We start from the raw sequence: 20,823 nt of genomic DNA, 5'->3' as shown, positions 1-20,823 counted from the left end.
GGACACACCGGGCCTCAGAAGACCCTGGCGGCCCTCCATGGGCACTGCTCTCTTCCGGCCAGTGAGGTGCCCGCACCAGGTCCTCAGAGCTCTGCTGGTGACATTCAATAGGATTTAGTGTCTCGTTTTCTTCCTATTACCCTTGTGTTACCAGCCACTGTCTCCAGGCAGTGTTCACATCTGATACCCTGCACATCGTCAGCACTCAAAACCCACATTCCACGTGTAATTTATGTCCACCAGGATGCAAAACTACATCGCCAAAGGAGGCTGGCAGCTCGGAAGGCCGCCTAAGAAAAGGAAAGCAGCTACCGTGCTCAGGTGATAGGATTGGGCCTTTTAATCAAACTTGTCCTTTAACATGATATTTTGTGGCAAGGAATAGAAACCGGAGGGTGAGAGACCCGTGTCGTAAAGCCCCCAGTTTGCCACGGAGCCGTCACTTTTTGTGACATCTGAGGCCCGAGGCCCCATTAGGTCCTCGCTCACAGAACCGTCTCTGACTCGCTCTGTCGTCCAAACAGACAGAAAGGCCCTCGGGGACAGAACCCCTTTCTCACTCATGCCCGGCTGAAGAATATGGAGAGATGTTTGAGAACCACCTCGAATTTCCAGAAAGCCATCTTGGGGGCAAACCCTTGAAATGCTCTGAGAAGCTTCTGGGTTTCTTCTCGACTTCAACGAAAATATTTAGAAAATTGTTTACCCTTTCCCACCCCAGCTGCCCTGGACCCCTTTAACTTCAAACAGGTCCAGGGCAGAAGGTACAGAAGCCGCCATTGACCCCCAGAACTAACCAGTGCATTAGTGGGAAGCAAGTGGGGTGGGAACCAGTCTTATAAAAACCAGGACCCCAGCAGTCACATTCTCATGCAAAGCAAGGCTCCTGTCCCATGGCTTTTGTCCCTCTGTGAGCTCTTCCCTCCTTCTGACCTAACACCCTAGACAGGGCAGCTGGAGCAAAAGCTGGAGGATGCAGGCTCCGTGTAAAGACAGCCCGCGCCTGCCTCTGTGCAGACCCCCATCCAAGCAGGAGCCCCTCGGAATGACAACAAAAACGTTTTTCTTCCGCGCACTTGGCATTCTCCAACTGGGTTATTTGTAAAAGTGTCCTTCACAGCTCGGGGGGCGCGAAAACAGTTCTGGTAAGACCAGGGAAGGTGGCCGCAGAGCTGAATCCCGGGTAATCTGCGGGCTGGCCGTCCTCCTGAAGGAGGCTGGGAACCAGCTTCCGACAGGAAGGACAGGCTTTCCTGCTAATCCCCCAGTTTCTACCCACCCCCACCCCCACCCCCGCCTGCCGTAGGTGTCGGTATCAGCACCCACTGCAGAGCTTCCAGCCCCTCCTCCAGGAAGCCCTCCACCCCAGGCCTCCTCGCCCCGCAGTTAATGCCTGCAGAGGGAACAAAATGCTCTCAAAGGGCTCAACCCTGGGCAGTGGTCCCCAGAACTCAGAGGCTCCAGCTACTGGGATGCTGGGAACCCGAAAGGAGCCTACAGCCTCGGCCTCTTCTGGTTGGAAAAGAAATGGGGCCTCCCCCAGGAGTGGCAGGACCCCTGGACAATAGAGGTAAACCTAGCCCCTTGGGCCTGATGAGCTGCCAGTGGTGTGAATGGGGGGCATGGCTGCCGTATACTGTGTACCCACTACTCACAGGGCACCTTGTAGGCACTTTCAACTCCTGTTAATGCACTGGGTCCTCCACAGCTTCCCTGGCAGGGGATGGTCCGTGACACCCACCCTCATCTCACAGATAAGGAAGGGAGGCACCAGGCACCAGATGACCAATAGCTCTCTGTACCCCAGGGTAGCCTGGGCAAGTCGCTTCTGGAACTCCAGGCTTCTCCAGCTGTGCAACTTCACTGGACCATGACTCTGGGCTTCTAAGAGGGTTCACACCTCATTTTTTCCCACACCCCACTCCTGGGCCCCTTAACAGAAGCGGCTGCACAAGGTCCCCCGTCGGGGCAGGCACTATTGCATGATCCACCTTTCTGGGGGGTTGTGTCCATCCCTATTCCTTCCCCAAATGTCCACATGCAGCCTGGCTCCAGACACCCAGAGTGGGCAGAGATGGCAACCATGCCTGCATCCCCCTCCCTCTCCCAGAGAAGACATCACCAATCGATCCAACACAGGGCTCGGGCAGACAGCACCCATCGATGGCAGCAACAGACGCCAGATCCAGACCCTTCTAGCTCCAGGGCCAGGCCCCAAGCCAGCACTCTCACGGCAGCAGGACTCGGAAATCGCAAAAACACAAACAGAACAGAAATGTCCGACAAGGGAAACATGGTTCAAAGGTATGCCCGCTTGATAAAACATTCTTCAGGGACTAAAACGCAGGTTTTTGAAGCATACGTACCTCTTGTCATTGCAAATGCTCCTGCAATGATGTCAAGTGAAATGTATAGACACACGTGGACAAAACAGCAGAGTTAGATACATGGAAATGTTTAGACTATCTCCAGATTTCCCTTAGTTTCTCCAATACACAAAGCAGAACTGGCTCCATAACATGCAAGAACCACTGCAAAATGAAAATGCAGAGCCCCTTGTTCAAAAATTATTAAGCATTTCAAGTCAACAACAGAGCACGAAACCAAGCACGGGGCCCTTCTGAACTCGAGGCCCCGTGTGACTGCACAGATCAGACACCTGTGAGGTCAGTCCTGATACCAACTGGTTCCTGCCTCAGAGCAGCCCACAGGCTCTTCCTTCTCACTGTTCCTTCTCCCTCCTAATCCTCTAAGCCTCAACTTAAATGGTGCCTCCTGGGAAGGACCTTCTCTGGCCGTCCATCTCAAGTAGCCAGCCCCCCTGCTGGGCTGTGCTGGGCCCTGGATGTCCCCAGGGACAGGCTGTATCCTGGATGCATCTCATTTCTGGGAGAGCACATCCTGAACCCCACACCTGGCAGTAAAGGCCCCCAGGCAGTGCCATGGAGAAGGGCGACACTTCTTTAAAAATAGCACGAGTCTTTGAAGAGCAAGTGCCCGAAAACCAAAGGGGAGAATAAAGAGGTGGAAAAATACCTATAGCAAAGAAAATCACCTGTGTGGGGGGGCCGGAGATCAACCGAACTTGGTGCATCCAAAGAAAACTCCCATTAAGGATGTGTTCACAACCTAAGTTTCCACGGCATGCCGGGGTATGGGGGTAGGGGGTAGGGTTATTACAGCACAGAGTCCATGTGAATGGGATGCAAGGATAAAAATGAATTACAGGGACTTCCCTGGTGGTCCAGTGGTTAAGAATCCACCTTCCAATGCAGGGGACGCAGGTTCGATCGCTGGTCAGGGAACTAAGATCCCATCCCACATGCCGCAGGGCAACTAAGCCCACGCGTTGCAACTACAGAGCCCATGTGCCCTGGAGCCCCCAGGCCTCAGCTAAAGTGAAACCCGCGCGCCACAACGAAAGATCCCACATGCCACAACTAAGACCCAACAAAGCCAAAAATAAATATTTTTTTAAAAAATGAATTATAAATTCCGTATCAACGCTCATGAAAAAGCAGAAAAGCAAAGACATGAGCTCCCAGGAGGGCCCGAGGTACTACAGCGGTGGGAGCACTTGGAAGGGGCGGGAGGAGAGGAGGATGTGTCTGCTGGGAACCTCCTGTCACACACTCTCTAACGCCATTGCTCTTGTTACAATGAACACAGTTTTGATTTAATAGCCAAAGACAGCCAGCTTTTAGGGTGCGATGGCACATGCCGGCAGTGCGCTTGTTACTTGGGGTCTCTGCCCATCTGGCACGACCTCGTCTTACAGATGGGAACCTGAGTTCCAAGGTCGTTCGCCCGTCAGGCAGTGGAGCCCAGATCTGACCTGAATCCCGGCTGCTCGGCTGCCAGCGCTCAGAGCCCGGGCCGCGTGAACCCCTCCCCAAGGAAAGCAGATCGTGGGGCACCCGGGCGGGTGGCCGCCCCTCCCGCCAGCCGCTCCCTGGCTCACCTGCCTTGCACGTCTGGCCGTTGTCCTGAAGCTGCACACCAGTGGGGCAGGCGCACGCGTAGAAGGGCTCCCTCGGGGACAGCAGGCACAGGTGGGAGCAGCCGCCGTTGTTCTCCTCACATTGCGTGTGGTCTGGGGAGACAGGGCAGGCGGGAGAAGGTTCCGGAACGGGCCCTAGACACCCACGCCCACCACTCCCGGTGTGGGCATCCTCCCCGCCCTGCCCCCTCTCCTACCACAAGAAACCCCATCTTCTTCAGGGCCCCTCAAAGGACACCTCCTCTGCGGAGGCTGTCCCCAGCCCTCCCTGGCAGGATCCCAGGATCTGCCTGCGTGGTAAGGTGAGGCCCTGGGTCGGGGGGGTCCTGGAGCAGAGGCCTGTCTTATCTCTGTGACATGCCTGGACCCCACGGGCTCTGCACAGAAGCTTGGTGGCCACACCTGGCCACTGGGCCGAGCCTCTGGTAGCTGATGACAATGCTTTTCATTCTCCCAAGCCCTGGCACAACCAGCATGCAAATGGACTGACAAACACTCCTGGCATCTCACTCCGCCCAGGACAGGGTGGAGGGTGGTACCCATGAAATGTAAAGCATTAAACCCACCTGCGTGTGAGGACCACGATGTTCTCCCCAGAACACAACTCCAGAGAGCCCCACCCCTGGGAGCCCACTCTTAAGGACAAAGTTGGAACCTTCAACAGCACCGTGGCCAGAATCCGCCCCGCTCCGTGGTCCCCATGGGAACCAGTGGGGGTCCCTGTAAGAACAGGTGGTGGTCCTCGGGGGAGTGGGTGAGCCCAAGGCCCTGGCCCTGCTTGCTGGCTGCCTGTCACAGGAGCTTTTCACCATCAGGGACCCCTGCCACGACCCCATGGGGACCCCAGGCTGAGAACTTTGACTTGGAGCAGATTTTTCATGAATAAACACGTAACTTCCACTGGGCCTTGAAAACAGGGCAACCCTCCTTGGGAATCCCTCTGCCACCCCCGAGGACCGCTGGGCCAGGGCCCTTCCTGAAGCAACCCTGACACCAGCTCTGCAGAGGGGCCTCTCCCAGCCTGGCCCCAACTTACAGTAAGGCTGCCGCTCTGGGCTGAGCGCTTGGATATCCATGGGCGAGTAGAGAGCGCTAAGGATCTCCTTCCTCTTGTCTCCAGTCCTCTTGTTACAGGCGTGGATGGAGCGGGTCTGCCAGTCTGTCCAGTACAGAGTGTCTCCAGAGAGCGTCAGGGCAAAAGGGTGCGTCAGACTGCCCTCCACGACCTTCTGCCTGTGGGGGGGGGGGGAGGCGGGTGGAGGAGCCGTCAGGAGGTCCCCATTGTGCTCCCCATTTTGAAAGCCTTCCATTGTCACTGCTGACCCATCGATATCACACAGGACAACAGGAGCGGTGACGGAGCAGCGTGAGACCAGGCCAGGGCATCCCAGGAACCCTCTGCCAGGGTGCGCAGGGCACCTTCCAGACCCAGCCAGCCTCCCGCCACCCCTGACAGTGACGTGGGAGGCCCTGCACACCCAGCTGCTCCCTGTCTAACCCGTTTCCAGAAGGGGGGCTGTTGCCAAAGTGCCCCACAGAGAAGAAAGAAGGAAGAAAAGTGGCAACGAGGAAGCCACACCTGGTGACAACAAGCTGATGAGAAGCACACCTGTCCTGCCTGATGCTTTAACAACATTAACACAAATCGGACCAAAGTTACTGATACTGGCTCATTCCTATGATGTCAATAATTTATATTATCAAAGCAAATTAAACTTGTATCAGCGTTTAAAAAAAAAAGCTATTCTCATCTGTGTATTTATAACACCCAGCAAACGAGAACTTGTTTTTAATGAGATTATGAACGACGGTAATAGAATCGTAATTCACACGGCTGGTAGCATGCGATTGTCTGGTTTAATGACCCGCGCCCCACTACAGGCTTCCTGAGGTGGACGCTGTGGATGGGTGGTCACCACCGTGTCCTCAGTCCCCGGTACAGCACTGAGGAGGGAGTCACACTCAAAAGGTATCACTGAACAACCAAAAATCATACACTCGCGCTCTTTCCCAGCCTGACCTGACACTGCCTCTTCCCTGTTTTCTTCATGTCACTTTTTAAAAAGATTTATTGACTAAAAAGGATCGTAAGATAATACTATGTACAACTATATACCAACAAATTAGACGAAATGGATAAATTCCTAGACCATACAATCTTCCAAGACTGAATCGTGAAGAACCAGAAACTCTGAATAGTTACCGATAATTAGTAATGAAATTGAATCAGGAATCAAAAAACTTCCCCAAAACAGAAGTCCAGGTCCAGATGGCTTCATAGGTGAATTCTAACAAACATTCAAAGAAGAGTTAATACCTAGCCTTCTCAAATTATTCCAAAAAATAGAAGAGGAAGAACAGAATAGCTATTACCAAAAAGACAAGAAACGATAAATGTTGGCAGCGATGTGGAGAAAAGGGAACCCTCGTGCACTGTTTGTGGGAATGTAAATTGGTGCAGGCACTGTGGAGAACAGCACGGAGGTTCCTTAAAAAACTAAAAATAGAACTACCATATGATCCAGAAATCCCACATCTGGGTATTTCCCCAAAGAGAATGAAAACACAAATTTGAAAAGATGTATGTACCCCTGTGTTCACTGCAGCATTATTTACAATGGCCAAGGTATGGAAGTAACCTAAGTGTCTGTCGAGAGATGAACTGAATGGATAAAGAAAAGATGGTGTGTGTGTGTGTGTGTGTGTGTGTATACACACACACACACACAAATGGAATACTACTCAGCCATAACAAAGAATGAAATCTTGTCGTTTGTGGCAACATGAATGGACCTGGAGAGTATTATGCTAAGTGAAAAAGGTCAGACAGAGAAAAACAAGTACCGTATGATTTCACTTATATGTGAAATCTAAAAAACAAAAGAGAAACAGATTCATAGATACAGAGAACCAACAGGTGTTTGCCAAAGGGGGCGGGTAGGGGAACAGATGAAACAGATGAAGGAGATCAGAGGTACAAACTTCCAGCTACAAGATAAATAAGTCATGGGGGACTTCCCTAGTGGCTCAGTAGTTAAGAATCCACCTGCCAATGCAGGGGACGTGGGTTCGAGCCCTGGTCCGGGAAGATCCCATATGCCATGGAGCAACTAAGCCCATGCACCACAACTACTGAGCCTGCACTCTAGAGCCCACGAGCCACAACTACTGAGCCCACGTGCCACAACTACTGAAGCCCACGCGCCTAGAGCCCATGCTCCGCAACAAAAGAAGCCACCACAATGAGAAGCCCGTGCACCGCAATGAAGAGTAGCCCCCCGCTCACCGCAACTAGAGAAAGCCTGCACGCAGCAGTGAAGACCCAATGCAGCCAAAAATAAATAAATTTTTTAAAAAAATCAAATCTTAAAAAAAAAAAAAAAGTCATGGGGAAGTATGTAACGTACACATAGGAAATACAGCCAATAATACTATAATAACTTTGCTTGGTGATGGATGGTTAACTGTTCTCATTGTGACCATTTCATAATTGAATCACTATGTTTTACACCTGAAACTAATATAATATTGTATGTTAATTATAACTCAATAAAAGATATTAGGGCTTCCCTGGTGGCACAGTGGTTGAGAGTCCGCCTGCCGATGCAGGGGACAGGGGTTCGTGCCCCAGTCCGGGAAGATCCCACATGCCGCAGAGCAGCTGGGCCCGTGAGCCATGGCCACTGAGCCTGTGTGTCCGGAGCCTGTGCTCCACAACAGGAGAGGCCGCGACAATGAGAGGCCCGCGTACCGCGAAAAAAAAAAAAAATTAAAACCCAGACTCATAGATACAGAGAACAGAACTCAGAGATACAGAGAACCCCTGGTTCCAGGGGAGGGGGGTGGGTGAAATGGGTACAGGGGATCAAAAGGTGCCAATTTACAGTTATAAGATAAGTAAGTCCTGGGGATGTAACACACAGCATGGTGACTATAGTTAACAATATTGTACTGTGTACTTAAAAGTTGCCAAGCGAATCTTAAAAGTTCTCGTCACAAGGAGAGAAAAAATGTAACTCTCTACAGTGATGGATGTTAACTAAACTTATTGCGGTCATCATTTTGCAATATACACATATAACAAATCACAATGTCATACACCTAAAATGAATACAATGTTATACGCCAATTATATCGCAATCAAAAACCAAAAACAGGACCTCCCTGGTGGTGCAGTGGTTGAGAATCCTCCTGCCAATGCAGGGGACACGGGCTCGAGCCCTGGTCCGGGAAGATCCCACACGCCGCGGAGCCACTAAGCCCGTGCGCCACAACTACTGAGCCCGCGCTCTAGAGCCCGTGAGCCACAACTGCTGAGCCCACCTGCCACAACTACTGAAGCCCACACGCCTAGAGCCCGTGCTCTGCAATGAGAAGTCACCGCAATGAGAAGCCCGCGCACCGCCACGAAGAGCAGCCCCCACTCACCACAGCTAGAGAAAGCCCGCGCGCAGCAACGAAGACCCAACGCAGCCAAAAATAAATGAATTAAATAAATAAATTTAAAAGAAAAAGAAACCAAACATACAAAAAATGTCTTGAGGTGAGATTCACATATCACCAAATCAACCATTTCAAAGTGAATAATTCAGGGCTGCGTACACCATGTGCAACCATCACCACCAGCTATTTCCCAAACATTTCCACCCCCACAGGAAAACCCTGAACGTACCAAGCAGGTACTCCTCATCTCCCCTCCCCCCGCAGCCCCGGAAACAGCAGTCTGCCCTCTGTCCCTAAGGATTCGCCTGTTCTGGTTCCACATCAATGGAGTCACTGTGGCCTTTGGTGTCCGGCTTCTTTCACTTAGCAGCATGTTTTCAAGGCCCATCCATGGTGCGGCATCCACCCGTGCCTCACTCCTTGTTATGGCTGAGCACCACTCCATCGTACAGATATGCCACAATCTTGCTTATCCATCCGTCACTCATCTGTTGGTGGACATTTCAGCTGTTCCTACCTTTTAGCTATTGTGGATGCTCCTGTGATGGGTATTCGTGTACAAGTATTTACTTCGATACCAATTTTCAATTCTTTGGGGGCATAAACCTAGGAGCAGAATTGCCGGCTCCTACGTTAATTCGATGCTCACACCCTGAGGAGCCACGAAACTGCTTTGGATGTAGGGCTCTTTAGCCTTTGCGATCCCCCTTAGAATAAGCATTCTACATTTTGCTATAAAACAGATGCAGATGCCACCCCAGACCCTGCTCGGGTGGGATGTCAGACATGGTGTGTGCACTGTCATGGATCTCGGCTCTGAAAAGGCCTGCAGGCCTCAGGCCCCCAGGGTTTCAGGTGTGAGACCACTGGCCTGAGTTGGGAAGGATCAGCCAACGCCCAGCTGGGACTGGCCAGGGCCCCGCGGGGAAGGTGGGGGCCCAGAGCCAGGCGGAACTTACCGGAAGGAGCCGTCCAGGTTGGCGCGGTGGATGAAGCTGAGCTTGGCGTCCGCCCAGTACAGCTTCTGCTCCTCCAGGTCGATGGTCAGCCCGTTGGGCCAGTAAATGTCCGAGTCCACAATAACCTTCCGGGTGCTGCCATCCATCCCTGCCCGTTCGATCCGGGGTATCTCTCCCCAGTCTGTCCAGTACATGTACCTAACAAGGAGGACAGAAGCACGATGAGAAAAGCTCGTTTTTGTTTCCTGTCTATATATGAATGCAAGCGTATGAAACAGAGACAGTGAATTTGCCCTGAAATCTCGCCCAATGTTCCGGGCCGAGGGTATCATTACTTCCGATTTGCTTTCTAAGCAGTCAGTAATATATTAATTTTTTCTTCTTTTTTGGCCGCACCGCTTGCAGGATCTTATTAGTTCCCCAGCCAAGGATTGAACCCAGGCCCTCGGCAGTGAAAGCACAGAATCCTAACCACTGGACCACCAGGGAATTCCGTGTAATATATTAATTTTTAATCAAAGTTGGATAATCAAATATACTTGTTTCCACTTGTTCTCATTTAGCAACATATTCTAGGTATCCTCTTCTTACTAGTCGAAATCCTCCTTGTTCTTTTAATGGCTATATAGTACGGTAAATTATTTAAGTGAAACCACTTTGAACGTTTGCGTTGCTTCTGAATTTTTGCTACTATGAAAACGCTGTAAATGAACTTCTAAAAGGCAATTAAAATATGTAAAATGGAATATTATTCAGTGCTAAGAAGAAGTGAGCTATTAAGCCATGAAAAGACACAGAGGAACATTAAATGCTTGTTACTAAGTGAAAGAAGCCAACGTGAAAAGGCTACACATTCTATGGTTCCCGCATACGACACTGCTGAAGGTAAAACTATGGAGACAGAAAAAGATCAGGGGCTGCCAGGGACTGGGGAGGGATATGCACTGACGGTGCACAGAGGATTTGTAGGGCAGCAAAACGATTCTGTAGGATAATACAACCATGGATACGTGACATTAAATCTTTGTCAAAAGACAAAGATTAAATGTACATGGGTATACAGGAACTCTCTGTACCTTGCCCTCAATTTATCTGTGAGCCTAAAACTGCTTTTAAAAAATGAAGTCTGGGGCTTCCCTGGTGGCGCAGTGGTTGAGAGTCCGCCTGCCGATGCAGGGGACATGGGTTCGTGCCCCGGTCCGGGAAGATCCCACATGCCGCGGAGCGGCTGGGCCCGTGAGCCGTGGCCGCTGAGCCTGCGCGTCCGGAGCCTGTGCTCCGCAGCGGGAGAGGCCACAACGGTGAGAGACCCGTGTACCGCAAAAAAAAAAAAAAAAAAAAAAAATGAAGTCTGTTAAAAACAACAATGCGTAGGTGAGGTATACACTGAAACATACCAGTTATTCCTGGGGGGGTTGTGGGTGATTAACTATGTTCTTAGAGTTTCCAGCCAGAAACCACTGCCTCCTTAGAGGCTTCCTTATTTGATGTCCCTTCACATGAGCAGAGATAACAGGCAGGCATCTGGGCTGATGGGTTCAAACCCCACCAGGGCCCAGATGTCCAGGAGGGGCGCCCTCTCAGCATGGCTCTCCAGTGGAGAGCAGAGGGAACCGCACCAGCCTTGAGGACATGAGTCCCTTGGGTTTCTGGCCCAGTCGGCTGTGGACAAGCCACGGGGCACAAGGGGCGGCAGACCTGTTTCACTTTACTTTGTCCACCGGTGTCTCTCCGCAGAGAAGGGGGACAGTGCCTGGATTTCCCTTTGAGGAACCCCCCCTCCACTCGAGGTTCATGAAACTCTCCAGGTGGTGTGTCTGCTCCCACACTCCCTCCTGGAGTGGGCACAGATCAGTCCTGAGCAATCAACAAACCCCATTACCCTCAGCCTTAGTGGCTGCTTTAGAGACAGGCAGATGGGAGTCGGCCTGCAAGGGGAGGGCAAGGGGCTCCTGGGAGCCACCTGTGCCATCGTGGGAGGGTCTGCCAGGAAAGACAGCGCAAGCCCAGACGGGGAGAGGCGGGGCCGTGGGACACAGTGGGAGTGAAAACAGGCCACTTCTCAGACGCCCTGGCTGCTTGGGCCCATAGGCTTGCTTCCCTTCGAGCTGCTTCTATTACGGATCAAGTCCCCTCCCCGCACTTCCTCTCCACTCCCTCTCTCAGCCTCCACATCTTCAGAGGTAAAACCTCATGCCTTTCAGCAAAGCCTGAGCTGCCGTCCACCAGGGACCAGCAAAGTCATCAGGGACATGGGGAGAACAGGCCTAGCCTTGCCCTTTGGTGGGGATCTCTGTCCAGCAGGAGAGAGAAAATGACACGCACACAAGCTGCCCCTCCCCCGAGATGGGAGCTCCGAAGGCCACCCCCATCCATGGGGCCTTCCCAGAGGGGTGTCATTTCGGAGCTGGCACTGTTGCCACCTGCTAGACGGGTTATGACAGATGATGATAATGAGCTCCTGGGGGCTTCACGTGCGGCGAGGGGCCAACCACACCCCGCCATTGTCACCAAGCTCCCCTGCTCTCCAGCCCCCATGGGGACAGAGAACTTGGAACACCTCTCCAACAAGCTCTCCACTCTGCTCTCCACTGAAGAAGTGACGCACGCAGGGACTATTCCCATTGGACAGGTGGGAAAACCGAGGCTCCGGAAGGCTGCGCCGCCCCAGGTCACAAGCTCTGGGAGCACAACACGGTTCTCCGGTGGAGGTCAGAGCCTGGCCGCTGTCTGACCCAGCCCCCAGCCTGGGGTGGTGGCGAACTTCTGCGGGCACCCGAGGCTCTCAGCAAAGGCTCCCGCCGGCCTGGTGCAGGCACCTTTCTCTCCCTGTGCTTTTCCCACCCCCAGCAGCCTGGAAAGAGCCCAGCCCTCCCGCCGGCTGCCCAGAAGGTGTCAGGAGAATCAGTATCAGAGCCATCCACTCACGTGCTCCCTGAACGCTCCTCGGTGGCCAACGGGAAAGGCCAGAAAATGTGCAGGCTCAGGACCTCCGCGAGGGGCATAATTCACATTCTTTCCCCCGGGTTTCATAACAGAGGCCCGGCTGGTTTCCTTAAATGGGGAATTTGCGAGCCACCCTGTTCCCAGGGCCCAGCTGGCGTGGATGTGCTCGTGCAGGGCCTTCAACGCTGCCAAAGGCCCAGCCTAGCTCCACGGAGGAAAATCAACTCCTGAAGCAAAGCCCTGCAGCCTGGTCTCAGCGCACAGAGGGCAGAGGCTGGCTGCGGTTGTGGTTGTGTGTTATTTTAGGGAAGGGCCATTTTGCATTTTAAAGAGGGGGTTGGGTTTCAGCCCGGCTTTAACTCGAGACCCAGGAGCCACTGCAGCCCCTCGTGGGCTGGGACAGGCCTGGGCCACCCCCCAGCGCTGGGCTGATGTCTTCCCAGCCCCCGGGTCCTCAGGGCCGGAGAGTCCTCCCTGGAGCCCGCTCTGCTGCCCAAGTGGGCACCTGGTGCTGGGAGTGGAGGTGCCTCCCCAGCCTCGCCGGGACACCTGCCCTTTGCCACCCGTGCTGCTAAACCTGACCAAGTCCAGGCCCTGGGGTCTGTGGTCCTCCTGGCTATGGGGCTCTTGGTCACGTGCACCCTGAGGTTGACGTTCAGACTGAGAACCTTCCTTCCTGATGACGTAGCAGGGGCAGTATCCCCTCATCTAAGGAGGGACCCTAGTTGTGAGGCAGAAAGGCTGCCTCACGAGAGGACAGACACATGGAGACAACAGAGGTTCCAACAGGGCCGGGAGGAGGCGGTGATGCTCCCTGCAGACACGAGTGTGTGGCCAGGACAGAGAATGAAGCCCACTGTCCCCGCTCTCAGGACTCAGCTTGAACTCATGGCAAGGACCACCGCCAGGCCAGTGTTGGGCAGAGTGGGGTGCTGCCCATGGTGCCTATGCACTGGCCTGGAGTCCTTCCCTCCTGGGCAACGGTGTCTAAGGGGACGGAGCGGACACTGCTAACCTCGATCACACCACAGATGAAGCTGGGACCAGAGTCCAGCGTTCTCCCCGCCATTCGATCTGGTGAGTGGGACACTTAGCACCACCACTTCGCTCCGTCACGCATCAGACACATCACTGGGGCGGCGGGAGATGTGGGGGAGAGCCTGGGGCCTCAGATATCCTGCCCAGGGCATCAACACCAAAGTCAACTCTGCCTCAGGGGCAGGGGTGTGATCCCAGCAGGATCTGGGGGAAGAATTCAGAGGCAAGATCAGAAAAGATTTCAAACATTTAATAAGAAAAGACAGAGCCAGAGATGGACCAACTCCTAGGGATGCTACAGGCAAAGCCAGCCTGAGTGTGAGCATGAAGACGACTGCTCCCAACCAAGCACCAAGCACCTCCCAACGGCGCTCACACACACACAAACACTCAGCTTTTAAACCAGCAGCTCCAGAAGGCGCCAGCTATGCCGACATCAGAAGCCGGTCTAGTGTGCTTTCTCAGTCAACACGCCGAGAAGGCCCCCGTAAGGAGGTCTACTTGGCCACCAAAGCGCCCCCTCACCCAGGGTGCTCCCCGAGCTACCCACGCACCTGCACTGGCAGGACAGGCCTCTGCCTCCCAAACCTCATTCCACCCACCCCAGGGCGGGCTGAGAGGCCCTTCCATCCTGGGCTGCAGGCAGTGCGGCCAGTGTCACCACCCCTCCAGGGCAGGGGAGGGCACTGCCAGGGGCAACAGCAAATCAGGGGCATCAGGACCAGAACCCAGAGTCCTATGGTGTTTCTGTTCCAGATGCCCAACAGCCGTTCCTGACACATGAACAGCAGAGGAGTGGGCAGACCCAGCAGTGGGTCGAGCACGGCCAGGAGGCAGGTGCCTAGCTTGATGCAGCCTGGCTAAGAGTGTGTCCTTCCCAGGCGGCAGGAAGAGGGAATAGAGGGCCGAGGGATGACCGAACGAACAGCTACCGCTCATGAAAGTCTGCAATGAGCCTGGCCTGGCTGGGCAGCTCGGTCATCTCCCCACAATCTCTCCATCCCAGCCTTCAACTCTGCACATGTTCTTAGCTTTGCCGCCACTCACAAAACCCCACCTGGAACTCATGGCTGGGCCCTGAGCCTTCGTAGGTCACGTGAGCTCAGCCAGACTGGGAGGCAGGGGGAAGAAGAGGGCTTCCAGAAGACGCCAGAGAAACCATCTGCAGAAGTTCCACTTCTGGACAAGGAGCTTCACTTTTTCCCCCCGTTTTCAGCTGATGCAGTCATAAAGGAAGTGAAAGGTGTGAGTTCTACCTGTCAGAGCGCTCGCACCTCCTCGGACACGGTCACACACACATCTGGGACGTCTAGTGATTCGAATCCACGGCCAAGCACGTCAGCTGCCTCAGAGACAGCGAGTTTAAAAAAAACCACACTACAGGGTATCAGGGGAAATCGTTCTCAACAACAACAAATTCTGAAAGCGAACCCATTTTAAGACTGCCGCATTTTCTCTAAAAATGGTACGTGGGCTCAAGTAAGTTCAAGAGAGAAATCACGACCCCACCCACTCGCACCAGGGAGGAGAGGCACTGGGTTTACCCGTGAGCGGGGTCCAAGGCGATGGCCCGCGGCTGGTCCAGGTCCTGCCAGAAGAGGACCTTCCGGGACGTCCCATTGAGATTGGCCACCTCGATGCGATTGGTCTCCGAGTCCGTCCAGTACAGCTTCTTGCCGACCCAGTCGCAGGCCAGGCCGTCGGGTGACACCAGGCCGGAGATGACCACGTTCTGCACGGCAGCCCCCGTCTGGTTCAGGTAGGTCTGCTTGATGGCCTCCTCGCTCACATCCGTCCAGTACACGGCTCCCTTGGAGAACTGGAAATCCACCGCGGCCGCATCCTCCAGGCCGCTGACCACAATGGTGGACTCCAACTTGACTCCGCCCGCGTCCACCAGCCGTACGTCCCGGCGGTTGGCAAACAGGAGGAGCGGCGAGGCTGTGGGGGCAGAAGCAAACCGTGAGGACCGCAGGCTGAGGGACGGGGGGCTAGGTGCCTGGACCCTGCCCGGCCCGTGCCCGAGGCTCCCGGTTCCTTCCTTCCATCCCCAGCCACTGCCGGGAAGGCACCTGGGCGGGCCCAGCCACCCATTCAGGCGCTCTTTCAACGCAGCAGACGGCGCTGCAGTTCCTGAAATCACCGTGTGTCCCACCCAGGCCCCTCCTCTGCAGGGTAGGAGGACGCGCGGAGGGTTCGAGGTCAGGACCGTCTCCGGAGCTCCACCACTCCCACCACCACCATCATTACGTCACGTCTACAGTTCTTTGTGGCAGCAGGGACACGGCAAAGATCAAACACCGGGATGTAACAACTACATCCGAGCTGGGCATCCTGACCTCTTGCAAGGAGGATATGGCCACCAAAGAACATCTGTCCCTCATCTCACCCCTCCCTGCCCCAGGCAGGTACAGACAGATAATAAAGAATGCGCATCCTCACAGGCTGACGGCTCTTTGAAGGTCACACACAGCACACAGAGGTGGGCAGGCTCCTCTCTGGGCCCCCTGGGCTCTCGGCACACAGGCCTGGGCTGTGGGTGACAGTTCACCCATTTTACAGAAGGGTAAGATAAGGCTTCGAGAGGAACAAAGTTCAACAGCACACCAGAGGTGCTACACTGTGCTCGTCGCACAGGTGTATTTCGTTTGTAAAAAGGCATCACTTTTCTGTGTATACGCACTTCAGTAAAAAGGTTTTTTTAATTAAAAATGGAAGTTTCCCTGTTTTCCCAGCTGCTACAATATGCTGAGGGTCCCAGTGGACCCTGCACTCCAGGACGGCTTGTCTGCCCGTCTAAGAATGCCCTGCCCTGCCCAGGGCCAGCACACAGCAGCTGCTCTATAAATACATTTCATCCTCCCCACCCAGCCCCTAGCATCCTAATTTCAAGACAATGAGTCACCTCTGCTCTGTGAGAGGTGAGAAGGGAAAGGGCGGGGTGCCCAGAAGGGTCTGGGTCCCCCCTGTCAGCCAGAAGTTCCACAGAGCAGAGTGGCAGTGACACACACCACCGGAGGCACTGCCGGCAGTCGGGTGCCATCCGAGGGTCAGAGGCCGGCCGGTCGGAGGACGGTGGGCAAGGGGGTGATATCCAGGATCAGGGAGCGTCCAGACCTTCAGAGGAGGAAGAATCGTACAGACCAGAGGCAGAGGGCCTTCGCAGGAAGAGTCGTGTGGGATCTGGAGGCCCGTGGACCGAGGCAGAAAAGCTGCTGCAGACACCCCACAGCACATGCAGGGCGACGGGTGCCCCCAGAGCACCTGCCCATTCATCGTCACCAGGGCCCCGCCGGCCACTGGAGCATAGACGACCAGTAATCCCACCCCGCCTGCGAGGTTCACCGTGCCCGGCCTCCTGAGATTCCTCCCCTCTCATCCGGCGAAGGCAGGACCGGCCCGGGTGGTTCCTAACCTCGGGGGTCACAGAGCCCTCTGATAAGCTGACCCTCTCCCCAGAAGCAGACACAGGCACGCACACAAAGGCCCCGTGACGTTCCCCCACCAGGATGGACCCAGCTCCCGCCTGAGAACCCCTCGCGAAGGCCAGCAGGGAGGACGCTGGCTTCACTCTTCTCTAAACTAGCACCTCTGGACGACAGTGCAAGGGACCATCTCAGGAGGAGGCAAGCTCCCCGCTGCCACAGGTATTCCATTGGGAGTTGGTGGCCACAGGTGAGGGACGAAACTCACCCAGCACCAGCATCAAGAGATGGACGGCCCCGCAGACAGCAGTCTCCAATCAGAGGCGTTCCGGCCCCCAGGGGAAGCGCTTTGGAGGGAGGTACCCACGGGGCGAGTCGCCAGTCCCAGCTGTTGGCCAGACACCCAGTAAGTTAACCCTTCCCCGCAGCCGAAGTCCCAGAGGCCAGGGAGCCTGGGCTGGGGGAGAATCAGGAGGCAGGGAGCCCTGGAAGCTGCCCCGGCACAAAAAATCCTAATTCTGCTCTGCTCTTTCTCCCCAAACTGGAAAGACCACATTTTCCCCGCAGTTTACACTCTGGGCAGTTCAGGTGCACCCTTCAAAGGCCACAGGTGATGGGGGGTGGATTTCAGTTTCCTGCGCTTTTCCCAAACTGAGACTCCTAGGAGGGCCAAGGCGGGCAGGCTCTCTCCAGGAGAAGCCACTCCTGCTTCGAAGACATCTAGAAACCACCACACACTCAGTTCCTAAGTCTGAAGAGGCACCCACTTCACTCTCCGGTTACCCTGGGGACGCATGGCGATGGGGGCCTCTTGTGGGGGGCTGCCCCCCCCAGCTGGCACCTACCCTCCCAGTGCCCCTCCTAGGGCTTGGGGAGCCCCGGCTGATGCGGCCCCAAGCCTACCAGGGGCCACGGGTACCCTGGCTCATCTGGGAGATGTGGCCTCCTGGGGCCCCTCCTTCCCCACGGGAGGAGGGAGGCTGGGGAGGCGGGCAGGATTAGAGTGGCCAGGTGAGGGGCTGGCGTCGGGACAGGCTGTCCTGAGGAGTGATGCACTGGGCTGAGACCACGACAGAGCCGGCCAGTGGGCAGGCAGCGGGGTGTCGTGTAGCTCATGCCAGCCTGGCTGGGACACGCAACGGAACCAAGAACCCACCCTCGTGTCCTGTATTACGTGGGGGGAAAAGACAACAAGCGACCCACATGACGGGTCAGGCGATGTCAGTTATGCCTCGCGACATCAATGCTGCGGTTTGCAAAACAGAGCAGGGTAAAGGATTCGGGGGTGGGGTCTGCCGTTTCACGTAAGATGGTCAGGGTGGCCTCGCTGAGAAAGTGACACCTGGGCAAAGACTTGAAGGGGGCGGCGAGAGAGGGCCGGACAGAGGGCATCCTGGCAGAGGGGATGACCAGTGCAAAGGTCCTGGGGCGAAGCATGCAGGAAGTGGCAGATGGCCCTATGTGCTCCTTCCCGAGGTGACGTGCCCACGGGCCCAAGACCCTGCAGGTCAAGGGGCTCAGGTGTGTATCTCCCAGATGAGGAGACTGCAGCTCTTGGAAGGGTGCTTTGACCTGCCCCAGGTCACTCCAGGGATGATCTCTCGATCAGTGGCCCAAGCTTTGGGGGCAGTGAGGAGAAGAAACAAGCAGTGTGAGGAGGGAGACGAGTGCAGGGCAGAGGGGCTGAGAGCTGGGCCGGCAGCCCAGCCACCACCGCACCCCAGGACTCACGCGGGGTCACCCGGCCACCGCAGATGCAGGAACAGCCCTTTTAGGAAATACCGCGGTATCTGGTCTTAAGGACCATAAAACGTTTAAACCCTCTCCCTAGAGACGGGCCTCACAGGACCTTATCCCAAGGAACACCTGAAGGAAGGAAAAGGTCCTAGACACAATATTTACTGCAGCCTTCCTTATAATAAGAAAAATAAACAAATAAGAAATCTCCAACATTGGGGTACCTAGTCTGTTCTCTCAGTAGAAAGTTGTGTCCATTAAAGTAGTAAGAAAATGACTGCAGTGATACCAGAAAACGTGTAAGAAACGTTAAGTCAACACACACACACAACGTAACTATAAACCCCGACCTGCACTAGAATTGCGGGTATGAGAAGGTGCTCGGTGGGGGTGAAGACTGAAGAAAGGACTGCATGATGAAAGATGACTTTGTTAAGCCTCTGGATAAATATCTTGAAATGTTTTAACCCCAGGTTCCATTTATGTTGCTATGACATTCTCTGTGCAAGTTCTTTTTTTTCAGGACCACGTATCACAAGGGTACACAGACCGGCTCGGCCCCCCAGAGTGAGCAGCCTGGAGCCAGCTCAGGGGCACGGCTCAGATCTGGGCCTCTCCGAGCTCAACGTCCTGTGAGATGGGGGTCCTCACTGCACCCCCACCTCAGAGACTGTGAGGCTTCAACAGAGCAATTCATACAAAGCCTCAGGCCAGGGCTTCCCTGGTGGTGCAGTGGTTGAGAATCTGCCTGCCAATGCAGGGGACGCGGGTTCGAGCCCTGGTCTGGGAAGATCCCACATGCCGCGGAGCAACTAAGCCCGTGCACCATGGCTACTGAGCCTGCGCGTCTGGAGCCTGTGCTCCACAACAAGAGAAGTTCGCGACAGTGAGAGGCCCGCGCACCGCGATGAAGAGTGGCCCCCGCTCGCCGCAACCAGAGAAAGCCCACACACAGAAACGAAGACCCAACACAGCAAAAATAAATAAATAAATTTAAAAAAAGAATCCGCCTGCCAAAAAAAAAAAAAAAAAAAAGCCTCAGGCCGGTAGCAGCACATTTCAGGCACTCAGTGAACACCAGCCGCCGGGGCAGCACCTGTGCTTGCAGTTCATTAAATGTTTCTTTCACCCAGTCCCGGGCCGGTCCTGCTACACAGGAAAGCACGTCAGCTCAGACTCTCGTTCAAACCCCAGCCTGGCCTCCAGCTGCGAGATTTGGGGCCAGACTTTTTATCTCTGCTCTGAGCCTGTTTCCTCATCCATCCAGCAGGAAATGGTAACTACTTAAAAGGCGCCGCTGGCTGCTGTGGGGCTGCAGTGCAGAGCACCCGGCAGGTCCTCAAAAAGTTACCTGGCGAGGGGCTTCCCTGGTGGCGCAGTGGTTAAGAATCCGCCTGCCAATGCAGAGAACACGGGTTCAATCCCTGGTCTGGGAAGATCCCACATGCTGCGGAGCAACTGAGCCCATGCACCCCAACTAGTGAGCCTGAGCTCTAGAGCCCGCGAGCCACAACTACTGAGCCCACGAGCCACAACTACTGAGCCCGCGGCCTAAAGCCCACGCTCTGCACCGAGAGGAGCCAACGCAATGAGAAGCCCGTGCACCGCAATGAAGAGTAGCCCCCGCTCACCGCAACGAAGAGTAGCCCCCGCTCACCGAAACTAGAGAAAGCCCGGGCGCAGCAACAAAGACCCAACGCGGCCAAAGATAATTAATTTTTTTAAAAAGTTACCCATCAAGCTACCACGTGACCCAGCAATTCCACTCCCAGGTGTGTACCCAAGAGAACTAAGAGGACTCAAATAAATACTTGTACATGCATGGTCACAGCAGCACGATTCACAGTCACCCAAAGGCAGAGGTAGCCCAAATGTCCATCCATGGACAAATGGATAAACAAAACGTGCTCTATCCATACAATGAAATATAACTCAGCCATAAAAAGCAGTGAAGGACTGACACAGGCTACAACATGGATGAGCCTTGAAAACACGATGCTGCAGAAGAAGACAGACACACAGATTAGTAGTGGCCAGGGGCTGGGGGATGAGGCAAAACCGCTTAATGGGGACAGGGTTTCCTATAGGGGCAATGGAATGTTCTGGAACTAGATCGTGGTGGCTACCCAACATTGTGAATGCACTAAAGGCCAATGGATTATTCACTTTAAAATGGTTAATTTTACGTTGCATACATTTCACCTCAATAGATAATTTCTCAAGGCACCATTACACCCCAAGCCCACTGAATTCCCCCCGTGACCTTCTTCCCTCA

General features: G+C 54.6%; 1 protein-coding gene across 1 annotated transcript in view; it reads right to left on the bottom strand.

The window, feature by feature from the left end:
• Positions 1–15,417, bottom strand: part of LRP5 (LDL receptor related protein 5) — a 79,628-nt gene extending 64,211 nt beyond the window's left edge. The window contains exons 1-5 of the mRNA XM_065882602.1: positions 15,402–15,417; positions 14,931–15,327; positions 9,403–9,600; positions 5,037–5,233; positions 3,962–4,093 (exon numbers count right to left, since the gene is read on the bottom strand). Of these exons, the coding sequence (XP_065738674.1) occupies positions 3,962–4,093; positions 5,037–5,233; positions 9,403–9,596 (523 nt within the window). The 5' untranslated portion in view covers positions 9,597–9,600; positions 14,931–15,327; positions 15,402–15,417. The remainder of the gene's footprint in view (positions 1–3,961; positions 4,094–5,036; positions 5,234–9,402; positions 9,601–14,930; positions 15,328–15,401) is intronic.
• Positions 15,418–20,823: the final 5,406 nt, after the last annotated feature.

This window comes from Phocoena phocoena, chromosome 8 (assembly GCF_963924675.1).
Source record: "Phocoena phocoena chromosome 8, mPhoPho1.1, whole genome shotgun sequence".
Lineage (NCBI taxonomy): Eukaryota > Metazoa > Chordata > Mammalia > Artiodactyla > Phocoenidae > Phocoena > Phocoena phocoena.
Note: the sequence above shows the minus strand (reverse complement) of the source record. Positions and strands in the feature narration are given on the sequence as shown.